General features: G+C 46.9%; 3 protein-coding genes across 7 annotated transcripts; 1 reads left to right on the top strand and 2 right to left on the bottom strand.

The window, feature by feature from the left end:
* Window positions 1-120: 120 nt before the first annotated feature.
* On the bottom strand, window positions 121-4,227 carry pgr (progesterone receptor). 2 transcript variants are annotated; one of them, XM_029170891.3, is made up of 9 exons: window positions 3,850-4,225; window positions 3,077-3,725; window positions 2,822-2,931; window positions 2,131-2,247; window positions 1,693-1,995; window positions 1,341-1,485; window positions 1,095-1,225; window positions 787-944; window positions 121-702 (listed from the first exon to the last, which is right to left on the bottom strand). In XM_029170891.3, exons 2-9 carry the CDS (start codon window positions 3,493-3,495, stop codon window positions 547-549), a joined length of 1,539 nt encoding a protein of 512 aa, XP_029026724.1. In that variant the 5' UTR covers window positions 3,496-3,725; window positions 3,850-4,225; the 3' UTR covers window positions 121-546. The 2 variants fall into 2 exon arrangements, with proteins under 2 accessions (XP_029026724.1, XP_029026723.1); XM_029170890.3 differs by having other exon boundaries at window positions 3,077-4,227.
* Window positions 4,228-5,313: 1,086 nt separating this feature from the next.
* On the bottom strand, window positions 5,314-11,635 carry trpc6b (transient receptor potential cation channel, subfamily C, member 6b). Of its 3 annotated transcripts, none has more exons than XM_029171776.3 (12): window positions 11,225-11,635; window positions 8,554-9,312; window positions 8,278-8,454; window positions 8,011-8,175; window positions 7,585-7,801; window positions 7,190-7,417; window positions 6,860-7,124; window positions 6,577-6,772; window positions 6,227-6,433; window positions 5,996-6,052; window positions 5,788-5,863; window positions 5,314-5,714 (listed from the first exon to the last, which is right to left on the bottom strand). In XM_029171776.3, exons 1-12 carry the CDS (start codon window positions 11,288-11,290, stop codon window positions 5,554-5,556), a joined length of 2,574 nt encoding a protein of 857 aa, XP_029027609.1. In that variant the 5' UTR covers window positions 11,291-11,635; the 3' UTR covers window positions 5,314-5,553. The 3 variants fall into 3 exon arrangements, with proteins under 3 accessions (XP_029027609.1, XP_040929509.1, XP_040929510.1); XM_041073575.2 differs by lacking the exon at window positions 11,225-11,635 and adding an exon at window positions 9,976-10,767; XM_041073576.2 differs by having other exon boundaries at window positions 5,597-5,734.
* Window positions 11,116-16,879, top strand: cep126 (centrosomal protein 126). Of its 2 annotated transcripts, none has more exons than XM_029171775.3 (11): window positions 11,116-11,171; window positions 11,619-11,758; window positions 12,398-12,543; window positions 12,622-12,715; window positions 12,803-12,953; window positions 13,295-15,149; window positions 15,501-15,619; window positions 15,986-16,052; window positions 16,133-16,309; window positions 16,420-16,484; window positions 16,573-16,879. In XM_029171775.3, the coding sequence occupies exons 1-11, from the start codon at window positions 11,139-11,141 to the stop codon at window positions 16,654-16,656; spliced, it is 2,931 nt and encodes a 976-aa protein (XP_029027608.1). In that variant the 5' UTR covers window positions 11,116-11,138; the 3' UTR covers window positions 16,657-16,879. The 2 variants fall into 2 exon arrangements, with proteins under 2 accessions (XP_029027608.1, XP_029027607.1); XM_029171774.3 differs by having other exon boundaries at window positions 11,117-11,171; window positions 12,800-12,953.
* Window positions 16,880-18,832: the final 1,953 nt, after the last annotated feature.

The following is an 18,832-nucleotide window of genomic DNA, read 5'->3' as shown; positions in this document are numbered from 1 at the left end:
ATAAACAATGTGATTTATTAGCGCTGGTCACAGTATGAGTTGAACACTCAACATGTAAAATGGAGCTAATAGTGAAACATGTAGTTGATTGTTTTCATGCATAAACACATTAGCTAATAATCACAGAAACATGTGTTTTAATAAAAATGCAGATGTAGATTAACATTTATGGACTCAGACTTCATCAAATCTGCTGATAACAATAAAATTATTTAATTTGTTTAAGCTGCTGCTTCATTGAAATCCTGCTTCATTAAAATAACATTTGGTGATAAACTGATTTTTTTAATGCTTTTTTCAGCTTCAGTACAAAAATATCAGTTTCTCCAGGGGCTCACAAAACTTGACGAATACCAAGTACCATGAAATGGATCGAAACACTAAAATGATTCAGGGAACACTGATTAATGCCTCTGAATTTATAACATTCACAATATTTCTCTGCTAAATAACATTTTGAGGAGCACATTCATTTTAGTCCATCAAAAAAAGCATGAGTTACAATTCAGCAAGTGACGCTGAAGGCTGTGAATTCGAGCTGTGGCGTCACTTGGTGTGGAACAGGAGGGGCCTCACCATCCCTGCCAGGACCTTGGGAAGCTGGGAGGCAATGACCTCTGACATCATCTCTGGGAACTCCACCTTCATGGCCTCCGCCTGGATGAACGTGCTCAGACAGAACAGGTTGACCTTTTTCACTATCTGCCACGAGAAGAGACGTTCACATGAATGCAGAGCAGCCACGCAGCATTTGAATGCACCGAACTCATGAGGACGGGCGCCTACATCGTGCATGGCGTCCATCAGCTTGGTGAGGTGGTAGAAGCGCTGCGAGCTGGCCACCACGCCCTTCTCCCGCATGTGGATGGCCTTGGTCAGCTCCCGGATGTAGTTTTGCCTCATCTCTTCAAAGGCTGCCTGACTTTTGAGTCCCTCAAGAGGCACTAAGAGCAGACAGGACACGGATTTAGGAGCATTTGTATGTACAAAAGGGAAATAATGTGGGTGAGACATCGTCACATGTTGCTCAGGTTGAGTTCCTGAGTTGTGTAAACTTAATGATCATCATGTGTTTTAATTGGCTGTGCTTTTACCTGTGTTCAACAGTATGATTGCTTTCATGCAGAGGAACTCCTCACGCGTAACTTGAAGGTTTGCAAACTCCTGAGGGATGAACTGTATCGCCAGGCAGAGATCGTAAATCGGAGACCTCCTCATTTGCTCCCTGACGAAGAGAGACATGAAACGCTCGGTTCGTTTCCTCCGGACCGCCAAGCGCCGCGTCCGTGTTTCAGTAGGAATGATGATGAAGCGAGTGGCCAGCGGTGGCGGTCACTTACTGGCTGAGGACCATGTCGGGCGCGAAGTACAAGTATTCGCTGCTGACGTTCTGGAAGGAGCGCCAGCCGAGCGAGAACACCATCAGGTTCATCCACGAGTACTGGATGAGGGTCATCTGATCGGTGATGTGGAGATTACGGAACCCTTCAGAAAGGAACATGCTGTGTTTACAGTGTGGAGACAGGCCGTGTTGTTACTCTAATACACTAATGGACCATTGTACCCAGCGATGCAACACACTGGTCTTCCAGTACAACCGCGGCCCCGCTCTCACATTACACTGCCTCCTCTCGCTGAGGTTTGGGGCTGAGGCCGGTCTGCGGTTCCCATGGCAACGCGGCGGCTCGTTACCTGGCAGAGACTTGGACCACTTGACGATCCACAGCAGCTGCTTCTCGCACAGCCGGTTGAGGCTGGTGAGCAGCAGGTGGGGGACGTCCGGCTGCGAGTTGTCGTAGCCCGACTGCACGATCTCCGGCTCGATGTTCTCCAGGATGCCCACGATCTGCTGGTTGAGCTGCACCTCGCGGATGCCGGCTTTGCAGGAGGAGGCCAGCGCCTGGGCGTCGCCGGGGACGGACAGGTGGGACTGGAACACGAGGGACGGGACCAGGCCCAACGCCTTCAGGGCCCCGAAGCGCTTCAGCTTCCTGCCTGGGGACGGAACACGGTGGTGGACAGGATGTGGAAGAGCATCAGAGCTGCAGCGTTTCTCTCTCTCCAAAAGGTCCCTATTGAAAGCATTGGATGGTCCTTTGACCTGCACTGGACTCTACTTCAGGAATCTACCTCCGAGCATCATTCCAGCCTGGTAGCACTTCCGCAGACGGCACGCGGGGCAGTTCTTCCTCCGGATCTTGTCGACGATGCAGTCGTTCCTGCCGGCGCACAGATAGCTGTGATGCCCTGTTGGAGGCAACGCACACGCGTCATTGTGAAACGGCCCTCCACTATTAGTGAGTCATTCACTCTACAGCGAGGCAACGCTCCGGGGGGGAAATTAGATAAAGGCAAGGCTGTGAGGACGGACTGACACGGCGCGCTGAGACACGGCGGCTCTTAGGTATCGCACTGCAAAGATAAGAGGCAAAACAAGTCCGAGACGAGGAACGCGGTGAACGCTGGTCAGCGTGATACTGCTGCCGATGACCTCTAACAGTTCCCACAGAAGGCCAGTCGAGGCTGGCGAGGGAACTCCGCTAACGGGCCTAAGCGTGCGATAGCAGATGCGCGTTTTCTGCTTTTACTGTTTAAACATTCGGTTTGTTTTTCAGGAGCAAACGACGACGCGGCCACAAAAGTGGATCTCAGGAGGCTGCAAACAGAAAAACAGGGCTAATAAAAAGCAGAGGTTTGGAGCCACTGATAAATCCTTCCACTGGAGATTTTCCCTCTCAATAAAACGACTCCATAAAACCTAAATCTGGGAATGATGTCATTTGGAGACGACGCCTGAGCACGTGGCGCTCACTCTGCTCACCTTCAACCGCCCGTTTGAAGAACACCTTGCAGCTGCCGCACGTTAAGACTCCGTAGTGGCAGCCGGACGCCTCGTCGCCGCATATGACGCACTGTCTCTGAGGCGGCATCCTGAAGGGGGAGAGGAGGCGTTTAGACTCACCAACACCGGGCACGGGTCCATCCCGTCCGGAACAACCTGACATCAAATGTGTTACCTGATGCTGCAAATGATTGATCCGGTTTCTTCTTCAGGTTATGGTAGTTAACAACTTACCCGGGGAATGTGGGAAAGGCTGATGGGTTCCTCTGAGACAGCGCCTGGTTCGGGTTCGGGATGCCGTCGTACACGCTCTGGGGGAACCGCTCCTCGGGTCCACCTGTTGCCTGGCACCAGTACTGAGGTTCCGCCGGAGACCAGCTCCTATACGCTGGCATCTGCGTTACGGCAGCTTTAGTTGCGGAGCTGCACCTGGAGTCAGTGCGCACCTGGCTCAACAGCTGCTCGGACTGGTTCAGGTCCATCAGAAAGTTCGGAGGTGTCTCCAGCCCCGACCGAGGAGCAGCAGCGGTCGTGAATCCCGTCGGCTCCCCCTCATTGAGCCCCAGATGCAGCTTCCTGTCGGTGTCACAGCAGGTGTCGCCCGGAATCTCCGACGAAAGATCGAAAGTGGGACACGGAGCTTCCATTATCATAGAAGCTTCATTTTCACCTTTGATGAACTTGCACGCGCCGGTTGTCGAGCCCAGACTCAAACCTGCGCCTGGCACGTTTTCGGACGCGGCCACAATCGCCCTCTGAACTTTCACCAAGTCCTCCCACGGCACGCCATCACACTTCAGATATTCACCGCTACGGTCGTAGAAGGGTTTTTCCGTGAACGGACCCGCGAGCGCACTGCACTCCTTGAAAACGGTGCCGTCGCCTGGATTCAGACCGTGGATCAGTGCGTCGGCGTTTCCAAAATTACGCACGGTGGAGGACATGCAGGTTAGAGACGGTGACTCGGGTAACTTGGTGCCGAACCCAGCTTCAATTAAGTCACTTACCGCTGTGTCGGTGGAATCGGCGATCGAAGAACTGATGGCGCTCATCCGTCCGTTTATTTTATTTTCCATTTTCGGCGCCGTCAAGTTCAGAGCAGAGACTCGAGCGCGTCCGGAGGCTGAGCGATATGAGAAAGGTTGTGGCTCAGAGACCTTCGTGTGAACCTCCTCCCCGTCGAGCAAAGGCTGGGACTTTCATAGGCAAAGTCTGTTCTAAAACTTAACAACTCAAAGCAAAAGAAGCCTTCAATGCATCAATGACAGAAATAGGAAATAAACTTTCAGAAAACAAACTTGTCATGTTGTAAGAATTCAGTCAATCTCATCATCCGAGCTTCAAGACGATGAGACGCGCATCTACGTCTGGACCCAGAACTACAGCAAACTAAAGCAAAAGAGAGCAGCCAATGAGAAGAAGCAATGAATCACTTCAATGCCAACAGCCCCAGTCTCCACCCTAGAACCCTAGATAGATAGATAGATAGATAGATAGACAGACAGACAGACAGACAGACAGACAGACAGACAGACAGACAGACAGACAGACAGACAGACAGACAGATAGATAGATAAACGGACAGACAGACGGACAGACAGACAGGTAGACAGGTAGATAGATAGATAGATAGATAGATAGATAGATAGATAGATAGATAGATAGATAGATAGATAGATAGATAGATAGATAGATAGATAGATAGATAGATAGATAGATAGATAGATAAACGGACAGACAGACAGACAGACAGACAGACAGACAGACAGACAGACAGACAGACAGACAGACAGACAGACAGTGTTTAAGCCTCTGACGTTCCCTTTACTGCTTTCTATCAGTGAGCTGCACTCAGCTCTAAGGAATAGTTTAATAGACGCTTAGTTTTCTTTTCTATTTCACTTTTTAAAGTTCACCTTTACTGCATGTGCAGAGGTTGTCTGTTTCTTACACCCTCACCTCCTTTCTTTCACACTCTTATCCCGGTCCGATAACCGAGGGCTTCGCGTTTATCGGTGTGGATGTCGCTGATGCACGTGCAGACCTTGGCTCAATCTCCTGCGTCACGCGTTTGGAGGCGACTGTGGCTGACATCATTTTCAGATACAGTAACTGGTTCACATCCGCATGGGATGTATTTGCTATAATGGCTTATGATTTTCAGACAAGATGTAATCTGTAAAATTGGGCATGAAGCCATCTCTGGTACTTTGAATGAATGCTGCAGACATACATGCATTTTATGGAGTTTTTACAAAGGCTTTGGTGTTTTCCCAGTGTTGCTGTCTCCTGCTTGTCTCTGCGTGCTGCTGAACATAATTGTTTTACTGGAGCTCTCTTGAGGGACCTGACAGCTAAAGTGTGTTGGTGCCTCTGCAGGCCTCCACATACAGGGAGGTGAGCTCTTTGAATAAGTGGCAGGTCATATTGTCCTTGTAAAACCCACAGACAGACGGAAAGAAGACAGGAAGTCGTTGCAAAGCCAAACTTTAATTTTCTAGACTTCAAACCTGCAACAGACACATCCAAACCTGCTGCTTCTTAACTTAAGACGGTAAAAAAACAAATCTGACCATTAATACGACTGCAAGCAGGCAGCACCATCCCTCAGCATGTTAATGTAACTAAGCCTGTGTATATCAGCGCCACCATGTGGTTAAAGGAACGGGACTGTTCTGTCTAAAGCTCCTGTTAATGAATGATGTACATTGTTATAGAACAGCGGGCTCCTCCTGCTGCTCCTCTGGCTTCTGAAAATCCACATCTCCCAGGTTCCTGATGAGTTCAGCCATTGCCTCCACCTCGTGTTTCTTCCTTTCCAGCAGCTGGAAGCGGAGACTGGAGAGGTCCTGTTTGATCTCCTTGAATTCACCTACAGGGCAGCATTCGAAACTAATGAAATCAGATGTGAAATCCGTTGTAACCAGACAATCTGCTGGACTCACCTTCATTCACTTCATCATTGTCTTTGTCTCGGTGCGCTTTTAAGATATATCTCTTAATGAGACGATCCATTATCTTCTGAAATAAAGGATTAGACTCAGCTGCTGTGGTCACAGTATATAACTAACACAAGCTTAACTAATTCACTGCCAGTCCAGCAGCTTAGTAATTAGAAGCTTGATTTATAATTAGAAATAAAAACTTCTTTACTTGGTGATGAGTTGGACAAAGTGATGCTTCCACATTCAGATCCTCATGTTGCCTCAACTACAATTAGAAACATCAAACAAACCTTCAAGCACAGATAATATTTAGTTTAACCCATATCAGGGACATAAACATTTATCACCAATAACAGATCAACTTTACAAATGCATAAAATTAATTCAACATTAACATTCAGCAAAATCAATTACGTTCTGCCAGAAGTCAACCCCTCACCCTTTTGAGCTCCACCTCATCCTTTGAATCTTCTTTGCTTTTTGTTGGAGGTGCATCCCAAAAGAATTCCTTGATCGCCCGTAGGAGAGAAAGAACAGAGCTGGGACTGGGTACAAGATTGAAGGGCACAGGCAGCGTGCCACCGCGCTCCGAGTACGAGAGCCAGAGTTTAGCTCTGGCAAACTTCCACTCAACATCCGCATCGTCCTGCACCAAGAGTGAAGAAGGATCAGAAAACGCATAGTAGAGGAAGCACAAGGGAAAGGTGGCAAAATAATGATTAAGATATTAAACTATTCCTGAAAATGTTTGAAAACCATAAAATACCAAGTGGAAAACTTCAGACCTACCGTAATTTCTTGGAAGGAGCTGTTGAACATTGCTATGAGCATATTCAGCAGGACGACCACCATGATGATGTTGTACACGCCGTACAAAACGTAGCCTATGTTCTCGATGAACTTGTGGTTGATGTTAATAACCACTGATTTCACTTCTGATAAGCCAAAAATGGCCCAGAATAATGTTTTAAAGCTCTCTTCCAGCCTGAGGGAATAACGACATAGGACACGCTGCATCCGAGGCACGAGTACCAGCTTTGCATCATTGCGACATTCTGTGTTGGACACTTACGTCGTGAAGGCGTTGTTTGGCTTGGCTCCAAGGTAGTAGGAGTACAGATTGAACATTCCCACCATGAACGCCACAAAAACTGTGATGAAAATCACCATGAACTTAAAAATGTCCTTCACTGTTCTTCCCAGAGAAATCTGCAAAGGGCCGAAGCTCTCGTTGGCGGGCAGGATGTAAGCGATGCGAGAGAAGCTCAGAACCACGGCGATGGAGTAGAGGCCCTCGGAAATGAGCTGCGGGTCCGACGGCGTCCACTGGATTCGAGCTGAAAGAACAGCACACAGTTGGCACCAAAGTGGGTTTTACTGCTAATACTGAGTCTCCACTCACCCAGCTGGAAGTACTGGATCTCATGGGGCAGGGTCACGTTGGTCAGATCGGTGTAGTGCTTGTTAACGTAGCACTGGGCAGAATACGCATGCCAGAACGCCATCAGTCTGGCAACGAAGGAGGTCATGAAAATGGCTAAGATGCTGAAATCCAGCAGGTTCCAGGGCTCTGAGACGTATTCACGCACGTCCTGGGACCAAATATCTTTACATTCTTCCCAAATCTTCCCTGTTGGGAAAAAAAGGTTGCATTTAGTTGAGAGTAGCATGTGTGTTTATGGCATTTTCCATATTCAAGCCAGTTTAATCCTGGCATTGTTAGCTCGTTGCACTGAGACAATAACCACTGCAGTAATTATCCAAATGGACGAGACAAAGCACACAAATGCTCGTGACCTATGACCCAGGATATTATGAGAATCTCCATCCAGGTGAAGGGGGTGGTCTTCATGCGAAACAGTTGTAAAGGGTGATCGTGGGCGGTCATGTTTGGCAGCAGCGAGGTCCCCTCAAAGCGGTCGGCCGCGTTCAGGACCAGGAGACACAGAAACGTCAAGCAGGAGGTTGCATGAGCCACGAACTTGAGGAAGGGCCCACACATGAGCTTCCCCAGCTGAAAGGCGAACAGAAGCTGGAAGTAGCATCAATGAGTGTGACAGTAAAACCTAGGCCCAAAATGAGAGCAGTCGATTAAACACTGGGATGTTTGCTGCATGAACGACGTCCAGGCTCAAACTGAAGCCACGTTGATCTCGTAGTAACTTAATGTTCCACATCAACAGACACCATTCTGTCATGCTCGGCCCTGTGTGATGCGATCACCTTGCTGGACGGTGCGAGCCAGTACATCAATGCGAGGACGGGCAGACCCGCTGCCAGGCCGAGGACGAGCAGGAGCTTCGCCGCCGTGCTCTGCTGACGCAGCCCCGACACGTTCTCGTACCAGATCGCCAGAAGCTGCTGCTGGCAGTTTGGATGCGCCACAAACTGCCCGGTTCGCAATCACATGTTCGCGTGCGTGAAAAAGACGAAAAGGCTGCGTCATCAAACGCAGAAGGAAGTCAGAGTTAGTGAGTTGGACCTTCTTACCTTTTTGACTTCATATTTTATTGCAAGTTTTAGTCTGATGAGGCTTCGTCTGTCAGTAGTTTGGAAAGACTCCGTGTCCCCTTTCAAGACGGCTTCAACCTCCTCCGTGTTTCGACACAAATCCAAGAGTCCCACCACAAAGTCTTTGCACTGCATGGACAGTTTCTTGTAATCATTCTGTAACAATTAAAGAAACACACAGAACATGAAGCCCCTTGGAACCAATGCTCTGGCCTCTAATCCAGTCATTTCACCACCTTGGACGTCACACTGTACCTTGAACTCCTTTTCGACGCTGGCCAGACATGCAAGCTCGTTGCTCAGCTCCAGAGCTGCCACCACGGGGTCTTTGCTGGACAGGGACAGATACGCTGGACTGGCCAGACCTTTGTACGCATTGATGCGAGACTGCGAGTGGCTGAAGGAGTCCCGCCTCTGCTGCTCGCCGCAGACCCCGCACTGGCAGAAGTAGTCGTGGGGGCGCTCTATGAAGGCCCCCTTCACCAGAAGTATGTGCACTATCTCATACTGGTGGCACTGGGAGGCTAAGATGATGGGAGTGATGTCGTGGGAGAATCGTGTGCCCTCCTCGTCGTAGGCGAAGAAGTCGTGGTGTGTCTGCACCTGGCTGGGACTGTTACTGAGGCTCTGACTGTCTGAGAAGGCCGGGTGGCTCAGCATGGCCTCCACTATACGGATGTGGCCTTTACTGATGGCCAGCAGCAGAGCATCCCCCACCCTAGAGAGGTTCTTCTCCTTGAGCAGGAGCTTCGTCACCTCCAGGTGGTCGTTGGCGACCGCCAGCTGCAGCGCGTTCTGGCCCATGTAGTTCACACAGTTGATGTCGAGCTGTGGCAGTCCTTCTAGGAGCCTCCTGACCTCGGGGAGGTTGCCGTACTCTGCAGCGTCTAAGAAGAGCTCCTCAGTGGCGGGGACGCAGGAGGAGGACTGGGAGTCAAACAGGCAACCTGCTCCTCGCAGGACTTGCCGTCGGGGTCGGGTCAGAACCTGCTGCAGCATCATGAAGGGCTCAACCTAAAAGATTGGCAACAGAGTATTTTAGGTGGTTGTGAGACAGGAAGACACATTCTCTAGAACCCTCAGTTTAATTAGTCTAGTGTTCACAGTTCACTCACTTCTGTAGGTCAATAAATAAAACAATAAGCGATGGACAGCTGGTCTCAGCTGAGTAATACCTCACACTACATGTGTGACACCACCCATTGACTCATCACCTGCTCCCTTTTTTTCATTACATAACACCATTCGTTCTGCTATATTTATTTCAAAAATGCTGTTGAATAAACACATTATATAATATGCTATATTATATAATGTATTTATTGTGTTTTGGTTCCTGTCCAAACAAGTAGCCTTACGTCCTGTTCAGTAACTAAATTGAACTCAAGAGTTAATTGCATCAGCACCAATGACAAAGATGGAAAAATGTCCTTAATTCAATCACAATCGATGTAACAAGATAATGCAAAACTAAACAATCATGGAGCAAATGCATGATGTACATAATTAGTTCTACAGAGTCTAAATTTACTACTTTTAGATATGAAGTCTATTGCTCATATGAAAAGCAGGACGCTGCGTCGTCAGATCACGTACTCTTGTTGTTTTAGGAATTAACGGGACCTAAATATGCATCAGACTTTACAGCGAAATGACCCAAGGCAGTTGTTAACTTACTTCAACGACTGATCTGCCATATGACGCTTCATTAAGCAATTCCAACCAGAAGATAACTCCAGGAGCAACTGATCACAGTCTGAAACTAACGCGCTGTCAGTCCACCTGTCAGACCGACTCTCGCTGCCTCCAGCCGAGTCCCAGTGCTGTGCAGCCTTTACACGCCCACTGGGCGGTTTGCTGACGTGTTTCATAAGAGGCAATATTATTATTTGTTGAATACATTAGAGTCCTAAAGTGGAGGTGATATCACTGTTTATATCTCAATTAAATTCACTTGCATTTTCAATAACTGGACGCCCAAAAGGCAAGATATTAAAACCCTTTATCAAACTAATAGAGAGATTAAGCGCAGCGGAGCAAGCTGCTCTGACCTAACTGCTTCTGTATTAAACTGAAGCAGGAGGCGAAGGGATGATTATGTGTAATTGTCACTGTCCGGGCTGCAGGCAGTAGCACCACTGATGCAATACACAGAGTCTGATACACTCAACTAATGATCATTGAAGTGCACCCTGTCCTTAAACAATCTGCAAAACGCAGACCCTCAGTAATCCTCTTATCACTTGGTGCCATCAAATGTAAGCCAAAACCCTTTGATGGAGAGGTCCTTTCCCTGAGCAGATAGAATCTATTAATATGAACCTCACAGAATTCTAAACCTAAGGTTAAAACATAATCTCCCAAATACAAATTGGAATAAAACATTACACGTTTTACCGGCAGCTTTAGTCACAGTCCATGTATGGTTTGTTGCTTGCATTTTTCAGATTTTTAATTTTTTTTACATTTTTAAGTTTCAAGTTGAGTTTTTTATCATTATGCACCAACTTCCTTGTAATAACATATATATATATATATATATATCAAAAATTGTGTTTATAAACACATCTTAAATAAACACAGTATCAGCTAGCATCTTCCCACAAAATAAATGTTAGCATATTCAATGAACTTCCTTTTCATAATATTCATTGATAAAATACATTATTATTATGCATTAAACATATAAACATCGTACTCTTTTTCATCAAATCTAGAGTGTTAGTGAGTGGATGTTGTATTTTTCGAGCCTTCCCGATGTCCCTGAAGGCAGCATGCCCGTCTGCGGCCCCCTGCTGGTCACAGCGGGTATAACCACCGCGGCCGTCGTTGTCAAGGAAATGCGTCGTCGGTTGCTATCATGCAGCCACAAGGTACACACAGAGTCCGACTAGTTAGATGTCAACTCAGCCGGACGATTTATTACCTTTCTCGTGCGAAAAAGCATGTACTTGTTAATTAGAAGAAGCCGCCGCGACGCGGATGCAGACATTTCCTCGGTACGTGCGTCTTCGTCCTGTAAGTGAGTTAGCCCCGGAGCACCGCTGACGCTGTTGGGACGGTGACGTGCTCGGCTGGGAGGGAGCCTCGATGCCCGCTCGGCGTCGCCTCGCAGGATGCAGGCTCTTCGGGACAACTTCTTCTACAACTCGTATCCTCCGCGCGGGGAGTTGTGCGGTGTTAGCGTGTGGCGTGCTAAACTAAGCTAAGCTAAGCTAAGCTAAACTAAGCTAAGCTAAACTAAGCTAAGCTAAGCTAAGCTAAACTAAGCTCCGCGGTGACGCGTCCACTCGTCGCTGCTACACATGTGCTTTCCTCAGCTGCTGCGTTTCAGAAACCCGAGGCTTCCTGCTGACGGAGGCTCGACGCTGGAAGATGAGAGGCAACTGCTGGTGGAGGAGCAGAAGTTGTGCAAAGTCCGAGCTCGGAAGTTTTCCCTGGAAACCAAACGACGGAGGAAGTCAGTAATAATTAGTAAATTTCCATAATACGTCTCACACACCTCGAACTTCATCATTTTACTTGTAACACTGTCAATATTTGATTCTGATCAGAGTAATTACACATAGATTAGCATGTTTTTAGCATGAGCTTCAGTAACATCTGTGTAGTGCATCATGGCTTATAAGAATAAGAATAAGAATAAGAAAACCTTTAATAGTCCCACAATGGGGAAATCCGTCTCACAACAACACAGAGTGTGATACAGGAGAAGAAAAATGTGTTATTAGTCTTAATTATAAGACCATAATATTTAAAGCAGTAATGTGAAAATATTTACTGTTGTGTTAAATTTTAAACACACACTTGAAGCGAAGTATGAGATAATAAAGATTCTTTTTATTTCTAATAGAGCAAAAATATGTTGTTTAAGCAGCTGAGCTGTATCTGGTGTATATATTATGCACGACTATTACATAAAGTAGCGATGAACTTGATTTGACCCTGGTGACATAATTATTGGCTTGACTGAAGTGAGAGGTGGCTTTAATTTATTAATGCCTGTGTTGAAAACATATCTCCAGGAAGAGACTCGGGTTTCTGTATGTCAAACGTGGCGAGTCTGGGTTTAATCATAAGTTGTGCTCCGTTCTTCTAGGGCTCTGGAGGAACGACGGAAGCTGTGGGACGTGCAGGAGCAGCGACTGCGAGAGAACGTTTTACAGCAGCGCCGGCAGCGAGTGCAGGATGCAACCGAGCGCTTCCAACGAGCCCATCTACCTCTTTCTCAAAGACAGAGACAATGTTGGTGGTGACGTGTCTTTAGTCTCAGCAAACAAAACAACCACGCTTGTTTGAATGTTTTCTTTTATGGTGTTTTAGCTTTTAGAAGGAATATACCAAATATTGAAGATGCACTCAATCAAATTCAGGGATCCTTGAGTTCACACTCTCAACTAAACTTTCACATTAGCAGGTAAAAAGGGTCAGATGGACTTGTTAAATTCTCATGTATATGTGCTGTGACTAATAGTAATAATGTTTATGTCTTCACCTTTAGCAGGTGTGCTACCTCTCCTAAGCCCCCCACAGTTCCTAAGTCCTCCATTCGACAATCCCTCTCTGCAGTTGAGGCCTACACTAAACTGCTTCAGGAGCATAGCACTCAAGAAACAGAGAAGATGCAGGAGGAGCAACAAGATCACAACCTACGGGTACTTAAGGGTGGAGTTAAATTATTTGAATCTGCAGATGATTTCTCATTAATGTGTTATGCCCAGTTATTTAGTGTTAATAAAAGCAGTAGTAGCTCAGTTTGTTTTTCTAAATGAAGTGGACCCCTAGGAGGCAGCATCGTGACACGAGTTGTGCCCTTCACCATTAATGCCTCCACTTTTCTACGCTTTATCGCCCTCTAGTGGCAGGGACAAATACAGACAGATCAGGGACGTTACGCTTTTAAGACCAATCCTGCAAGTCCTGTTAACTTAAACACACACAATGGGGATCATATTATTAGATATTGAGTCTTCTTTTCACTGTTATTTCTTTTCAGGAAAGCCAGATGTCGGATTCCTGCAATTCTGAAAGCCTTTCAAGTAAGGACAGTTTGGAGATTGAGGACCTCCACCCCCGCACAGAGGCTTTAAGAAGTCCCTCTTCATCGTTCTTGGTTGATTCAGAAAAGAGCCATCAAGTCGTGAGAACGCAAAATGATTTGTATCCCACAACCGACCACATTTTTTCTGCAATGATGCTCCTCAGTGACAATTTAGTTCAAGCCACAAAGCTACATGAGCCCAAGCAAGAAGAGCATGAGCAGTCTGAAGGACGTGGTGATAAGATTTATGTTTCAAAATCTTCTTGGGATTTCACGTCTGAGCAAACACCTAAGACTGCCACCCGGTCCTCGCTGCACAACTGCAACATATTAACCTTTTGTGAACTTATTAGTGGGGACTCAGAGCACTTTGAAGCAAACACCGGACAGGCTGACAACATCATTGCTACAAATAGAGCTACTCCAAGCAGCACAGCCCCTGGGACTTCATGTCCAAACCAAGAAGCTCTGTTAGATCTCAGACAGCAGAAGGCCAACGATGACAGACAATTAAAACATCCATCAGCTACTGAGATTCTTTTGCCTGCCAAAAACGGCAACAGCAACGACATTTTGTTTGGGTCTTCCCCAAAACCAAATATTTTCTTGAAGGATAACGCCGTTTATAATGTCTCACACGAAGGAGCTGCTCAACAAACAGGAAAGGAAAACCATTATCTGTCATCCCAGAAAGAGCCTGGTGCTTCCATAAACAACCTCAATAAGGCTTCGGCCTCAGTATCTAAACCCGAGAAGCCTGTCACAGTGCTGCTGCAGCACGCGTGCCTGTCTAACATTCAGTCAGACACACTTAAGTGCCTTGAGTGCCACGAAGAGGACATACGAAAAGTACCTGTCAGATTTATTAAGGGAATTCTTAAAAAGCATTCCAAATACATCCCAGGTGATGCTGCATGTGTGTATGGCTCCGGACATTTGGTCTTTGCAGAACAAGTAGCTTTACAAATCAGAGATAGTATTGAACTGACGAGGGCAAAAGCAAAGCACGTAGACGCCAACAAGACTGTGAAGAAGAAGCTGCGCTGGTTGGACGAGGTTCACGTGGAAAACGAGGACAAAGAGGAGAACGCGATGAGTCAGCCGACATCCGCGCTTCCTCGGTCACGTAGCAGCTCAGAGGACCACCAGCTCAGTGTCGCTACAGCCTCTGGGGCCTCCGGAGGACCAGTCGTGACCCCCGCAGCCTCCCCTGGTTATCACTTTACAAAGCATGCGTGGGCAGATGTTGGGGTTCAAGTCAGCTTGCCCCAGGAACAAGCGGACGAGGTGCCGCGGAGCAGCACCAGAACCCCCAAGGTCCCTCGGAGGGAGCGCTCGACCAGAGCCGGCGTGGGTCCTGTTTCCTCACGGACCAGAAAGGGCACCGTCATACGACCCCAATCTGCCACCGAGGTGAGTCAGATTACCAGAACCCAGGGGAAGCTCATGGTTCCCCGTCCACCTCCTCGCGTGGAGGAAAAGATGGCACACACCACTAAGGCTCCATATGGCTCTGACGGCGCCGGCGTGAGCTGTAAACGAGCGAATGCTGTAGATCAGAACTCCGAGGGCTTGTTATCACCCTGCGTGCATCACGGAGGCAGAACAGATAGTGGTGTTGTGTACACAGCACTGCCACCGTCTTCAGAGGGCGGCGCGAAGGACGCTTCCAGCTCAGGTCAACAGGAAACGCATGGTTCCAGCGCAATTGTGTTCGGCGAGAAAGGCCTCTGTTTGAAGTGCACCCCCACAGATGAGGAGATCTCCCAGCTGTGGCACGGCGTCCGCAGCGCCCTGGCCTCCAAGGAAGGTAACGGGTCCGGACAGTCTGTAGACATCTTTTCTAACCACTAACTGTAAAACCTTCGTCCCATGTTTCCAGTAATCTTATTTTGAGATCACGTGGATCTAAGCTAAATTAACCTTTTGGCACGTATCCGAGCATCTACAGATGTTGTTTGCGTTTCATACATGTAGAGTTCAGCTCAGGTCCATTCCCTGAGTCGGCTGTCGGATCCAGTGTGATCGCACACACTTTTGCCACAGGTTGAACTGGAACTGCTGTTTCCTTGTCTCCTCACACGCAGCCTAACATTATGGGATTTGCATTCGTGTTGTCTTCTGTTGTTTGGATGATTTATGTGCAAACCCACCCTTCCAGCCAAAGCCGTGCTTGGCAGACAGGCCCTGGAGAGTGGGCGAGCTGTGAGGAAGCCCTGCGTGGAGCACAGCAGAAATCCTCCCGCCTCGGGGAGCAGAAGACTTCCTCAGCCCTCCCAGGTACATGAAAGCGTTGCCCTACAGGGAAGAGGATTGTGAATAATTACCTAACATCAGTAAATGGGTGTGTTTGAACTTGCTGAATGGGTTTTTCAGACCTTTGCGCATTGTCTTTGTGTTGGTAAAGCTTAGACGCCACCACTCAGGATCTTCAGGACTTTCTGGATGAACTTGTGTTGGCAGTATTTCACAAAAAATAAACATTGGTGCATGATGTTTTGTTTTTTTACTACTTGTTCTACCAGTTAATTACTTTATGCCTGTCATCTAGAACATTGGCTGTGTTTTATAATCTTCATAAATAGCAAGTTTAGATCAATGTAATGTAATCCTTAAATGACCTAACGTCCATTTTGATTTCTGCAGCCCATGAAAGCGACGCCAGACCCAGTCAGGCTGTTTTCCAGTATTTATGACGTATTTCCACATGAAGGTAATGCTCTCACCTTCGCCGCCTGTGATTTCTGCAGAAACGTTGCATGTGCATGGTCTGACTTAGCCCTTTTCTGTCAGCTTTGCGGAGTGCGGCTCACTTACGCGCACACGCAGGTTTTGAAGAACGAAACGTTGTTGCCGTGGAAACGGCCCAAACACAGAGGTCTGGACCGGTGCAGCACAGGCTCACCACTGTTTCCTTGGAGGAGCAGAGAATCCTGCTCTCTCTGGACAGACTTAACCACCGACTGCACTGTGAGCAATTTGTAAAAGCTCCCATCATTATGTCATCGACTGGAGCTCTGTGGTCTGTGTCTAACAGAGTATTAACATTTCAAACACTTGCGCCTGTTACTACTTTGTAGGTGTCCAGGAACATGTGGGGGGCAACAGAGGCACATGCGACCTTGTGCTTATTGATCCGCACTCAGTAAGTATGGATTTTTAAGGACCACATTGTTCGCCTTCACACGTGAAGAGACTTAGTTGAAGCTGTTTTATTCCTCATCTTCTTCCAGACAAAAGACGTGAAAATCTCGCCCCATCAGAAGCACAGTGCGTCCTCAGCGAGCGGCCGTGCTCGGTTCCAGAAGAAAGTCTGACTGTGATTGTTTAGTCTATCATGCTACTCTTTCCATTCATTTTACGTCATGCTGTAAACAAGCACTTTATTTACATGTAAAATAGATTTTATGTCCTTTAAAACTAAAAGTGCCTTCTTGTGTAACTTTAAGCTGGCATTTAATTGAGCTCATTGACTTTTCAGGCATCTTTGAAAACAATATGCACTCATTTTATTTTGAAAATAAATAACTTTGTACAGTGGTCCAAACAGTGGTACTTCTATATAGTAAAACTATATTTGGATAAAACCTGTTTGATGCTGTATCCACGGTAACGTGAATAGTTGTCAATGCACAGATAAACTGGTGAAAAGGTGTAGTGTCATTAGGACACGTAGCACAGTCAGTAACTGGACTTGCGGATGGAAGTGTTTAATAGAGAGACGTGTCACAACAGTCGAGCTGGGTTTGCTTCTTTTATAGCTACTAAAGGGACAATTACACGTCGTATTCTAGACTCAACCTGCTCGATCAACAAGGCGAGTTGCTCTCAGCTGCAACTGCAAATGCAAATTCCCTGAACCTTCCCCTCGCCTTGAATTCAAGTTTCAAAATTTTATAAAGTTAATAATTAGCTATTTCATGTTGTACGTGTTTAACAAGATGCTGTAATTCATCCTCTCTTGCAAAATATCTCTTGACAAAACATGTATGGAGGAGAAAAAGCTGCAGGGGCTGTTGGTGTGAGCTCGCTGGCACCGCCCTCTGTGGCGTGTCTGGGTTTGTCCCTCGGTCGGCCTGCTACGACTTGCTTCAAGATGTGCAAGGAGCCTGAACTTACCTGCGCCGGGTCCCTGTCCGGGATGAAACTTTATCTGATATAAGTGCAGGGTCCTGGTGCGACGCATGAGTGCATTCTTCAGTGTGTCAATCGGGCTTTAACAGAGATGTGATGTCAACTCCTCAGAACAGACACAAAGGGGGTTCAGCTTTGAAAGTGCCTGTAGCACCAGAAGCAGCAGAATCACTGTAGTGAGAGAGAGGATGCTGCTAATTTTAGAGCAAAAGGAACAATGCAGTTAGAAATGATGCCCCATCCGTCTGCGCACTGATGCTTCCAACGTTTTCTATGCAGGTTTCCTCTCAGTCCTGTTCCCTTTGGCCGACTGCTGCTGTAAGTCATGTTAAGTCATTACACAATAGTGAGCTTAATGACATTTAAGCTTTAAGCAGCGCAACACCCAGAAACCCGACAAGAACGGGCAAGTGTGGGGAAAAGAAGAGGCAACTTTTCCACAGGTGCAAGTTCAAGCTTGTGCTCCGGTCCATTCTGAAGCTTATAGTCTCACAAGTATTTTGTCATGGTTTGTTAAGGTCCATTTAACCTGTGAGTGAGACCCGTCCCAGTTCCCTAAAAGTGGGAAAATGCTGAATGCGGTTAAATCTGGCTTTATCATAGATTGGAGCTGTATTTCCCAAAGTTGATCATGAAAACAAATAAACAATTTGCCTGTTTTACTCCACTCATGCACGTGCAGTAAATACACTGTGCACTTCCTAAATCTAAACCTATCAGCCAACACGATTAACCAAGTTTGAAAGGAAGAGAAGTGTTTGTCTGTTATTATTGGTAGTACCCGTTAAACCCTGTAGGAGGCGCTCAAAGCTCCGATCTGGCCATTTGCATGTGGTAACGCCGTGCGTCACACTATCCGATAATAACCCAAGACCAGCATTTTAAACTGGGACGACTGGTAAAACCGCTGTACGCTTCATTCGGTGAAGCGCGACCCAGGAAGTCTCATCACCAACAAACCCCGACCCAAAGTCCCTTTAGTCCCGGGCACAAGACGGTAGAAGTGTCCGAACCGGGCTAAGTGGGTGGTCCGGCCGCCGAGGACGCTGCAGTCCATCACTTTAATGTGTCTGAGTGCGTTACAATGATGAGCGCCTTCGCGGGGATAATGGACATTATGGACTGGCTGCATGTGTGAACAGAACGTTTTAATACGATATTATAAAGCGTGGACTTTTAGTAGTTGTACACTTGTTATTTGCTCTTTAAAATAACAGCTAATCTGAATTTATATAGGACAATAACATGAATAAACACAATGAAGTGTAGGCAGAATATAGTACTAATAAACCTGTTGAATGTTTGTATTTTACATTTTTTATTATTGTTATTTTTAATGTTTAAATAGAAGGAACTGTA

The sequence above is a fragment of the Betta splendens genome, chromosome 13, assembly GCF_900634795.4.
Source record: "Betta splendens chromosome 13, fBetSpl5.4, whole genome shotgun sequence".
Classification (NCBI taxonomy): domain Eukaryota; kingdom Metazoa; phylum Chordata; class Actinopteri; order Anabantiformes; family Osphronemidae; genus Betta; species Betta splendens.
The sequence above is the reverse complement of the archived record's forward strand: the minus strand, read 5'-3'. Positions and strand labels throughout refer to the sequence as shown.

Excerpts from the sequence above, each read along its gene's own strand:
- pgr (XM_029170890.3), bottom strand. The coding sequence starts at position 3,918 with ATGGAAAATAAAATAAACGGACGGATGAGCGCCATCAGTTCTTCGATC. Across the intron at positions 2,248-2,821 it reads CTTCAAACGGGCGGTTGAAG|GGCATCACAGCTATCTGTGC; the intron begins GTGAGCAGAGTG and ends TGCCTCCAACAG. Across the intron at positions 703-786 it reads TGATGGACGCCATGCACGAT|ATAGTGAAAAAGGTCAACCT; the intron begins GTAGGCGCCCGT and ends TTCTCGTGGCAG.
- cep126 (XM_029171774.3), top strand. The coding sequence starts at position 11,139 with ATGCGTCGTCGGTTGCTATCATGCAGCCACAAG. Across the intron at positions 11,172-11,618 it reads TGCTATCATGCAGCCACAAG|CTGCTGCGTTTCAGAAACCC; the intron begins GTACACACAGAG and ends TGCTTTCCTCAG. Across the intron at positions 15,150-15,500 it reads CGCCCTGGCCTCCAAGGAAG|CCAAAGCCGTGCTTGGCAGA; the intron begins GTAACGGGTCCG and ends CCACCCTTCCAG.
- trpc6b (XM_029171776.3), bottom strand. The coding sequence starts at position 11,290 with ATGTCTGCATCCGCGTCGCGGCGGCTTCTTCTAATTAACAAGTACATG. Across the intron at positions 7,802-8,010 it reads GGCTCGCACCGTCCAGCAAG|CTGGGGAAGCTCATGTGTGG; the intron begins GTGATCGCATCA and ends TTCGCCTTTCAG. Across the intron at positions 5,864-5,995 it reads TTTGTCCAACTCATCACCAA|AAGATAATGGATCGTCTCAT; the intron begins GTAAAGAAGTTT and ends CCTTTATTTCAG.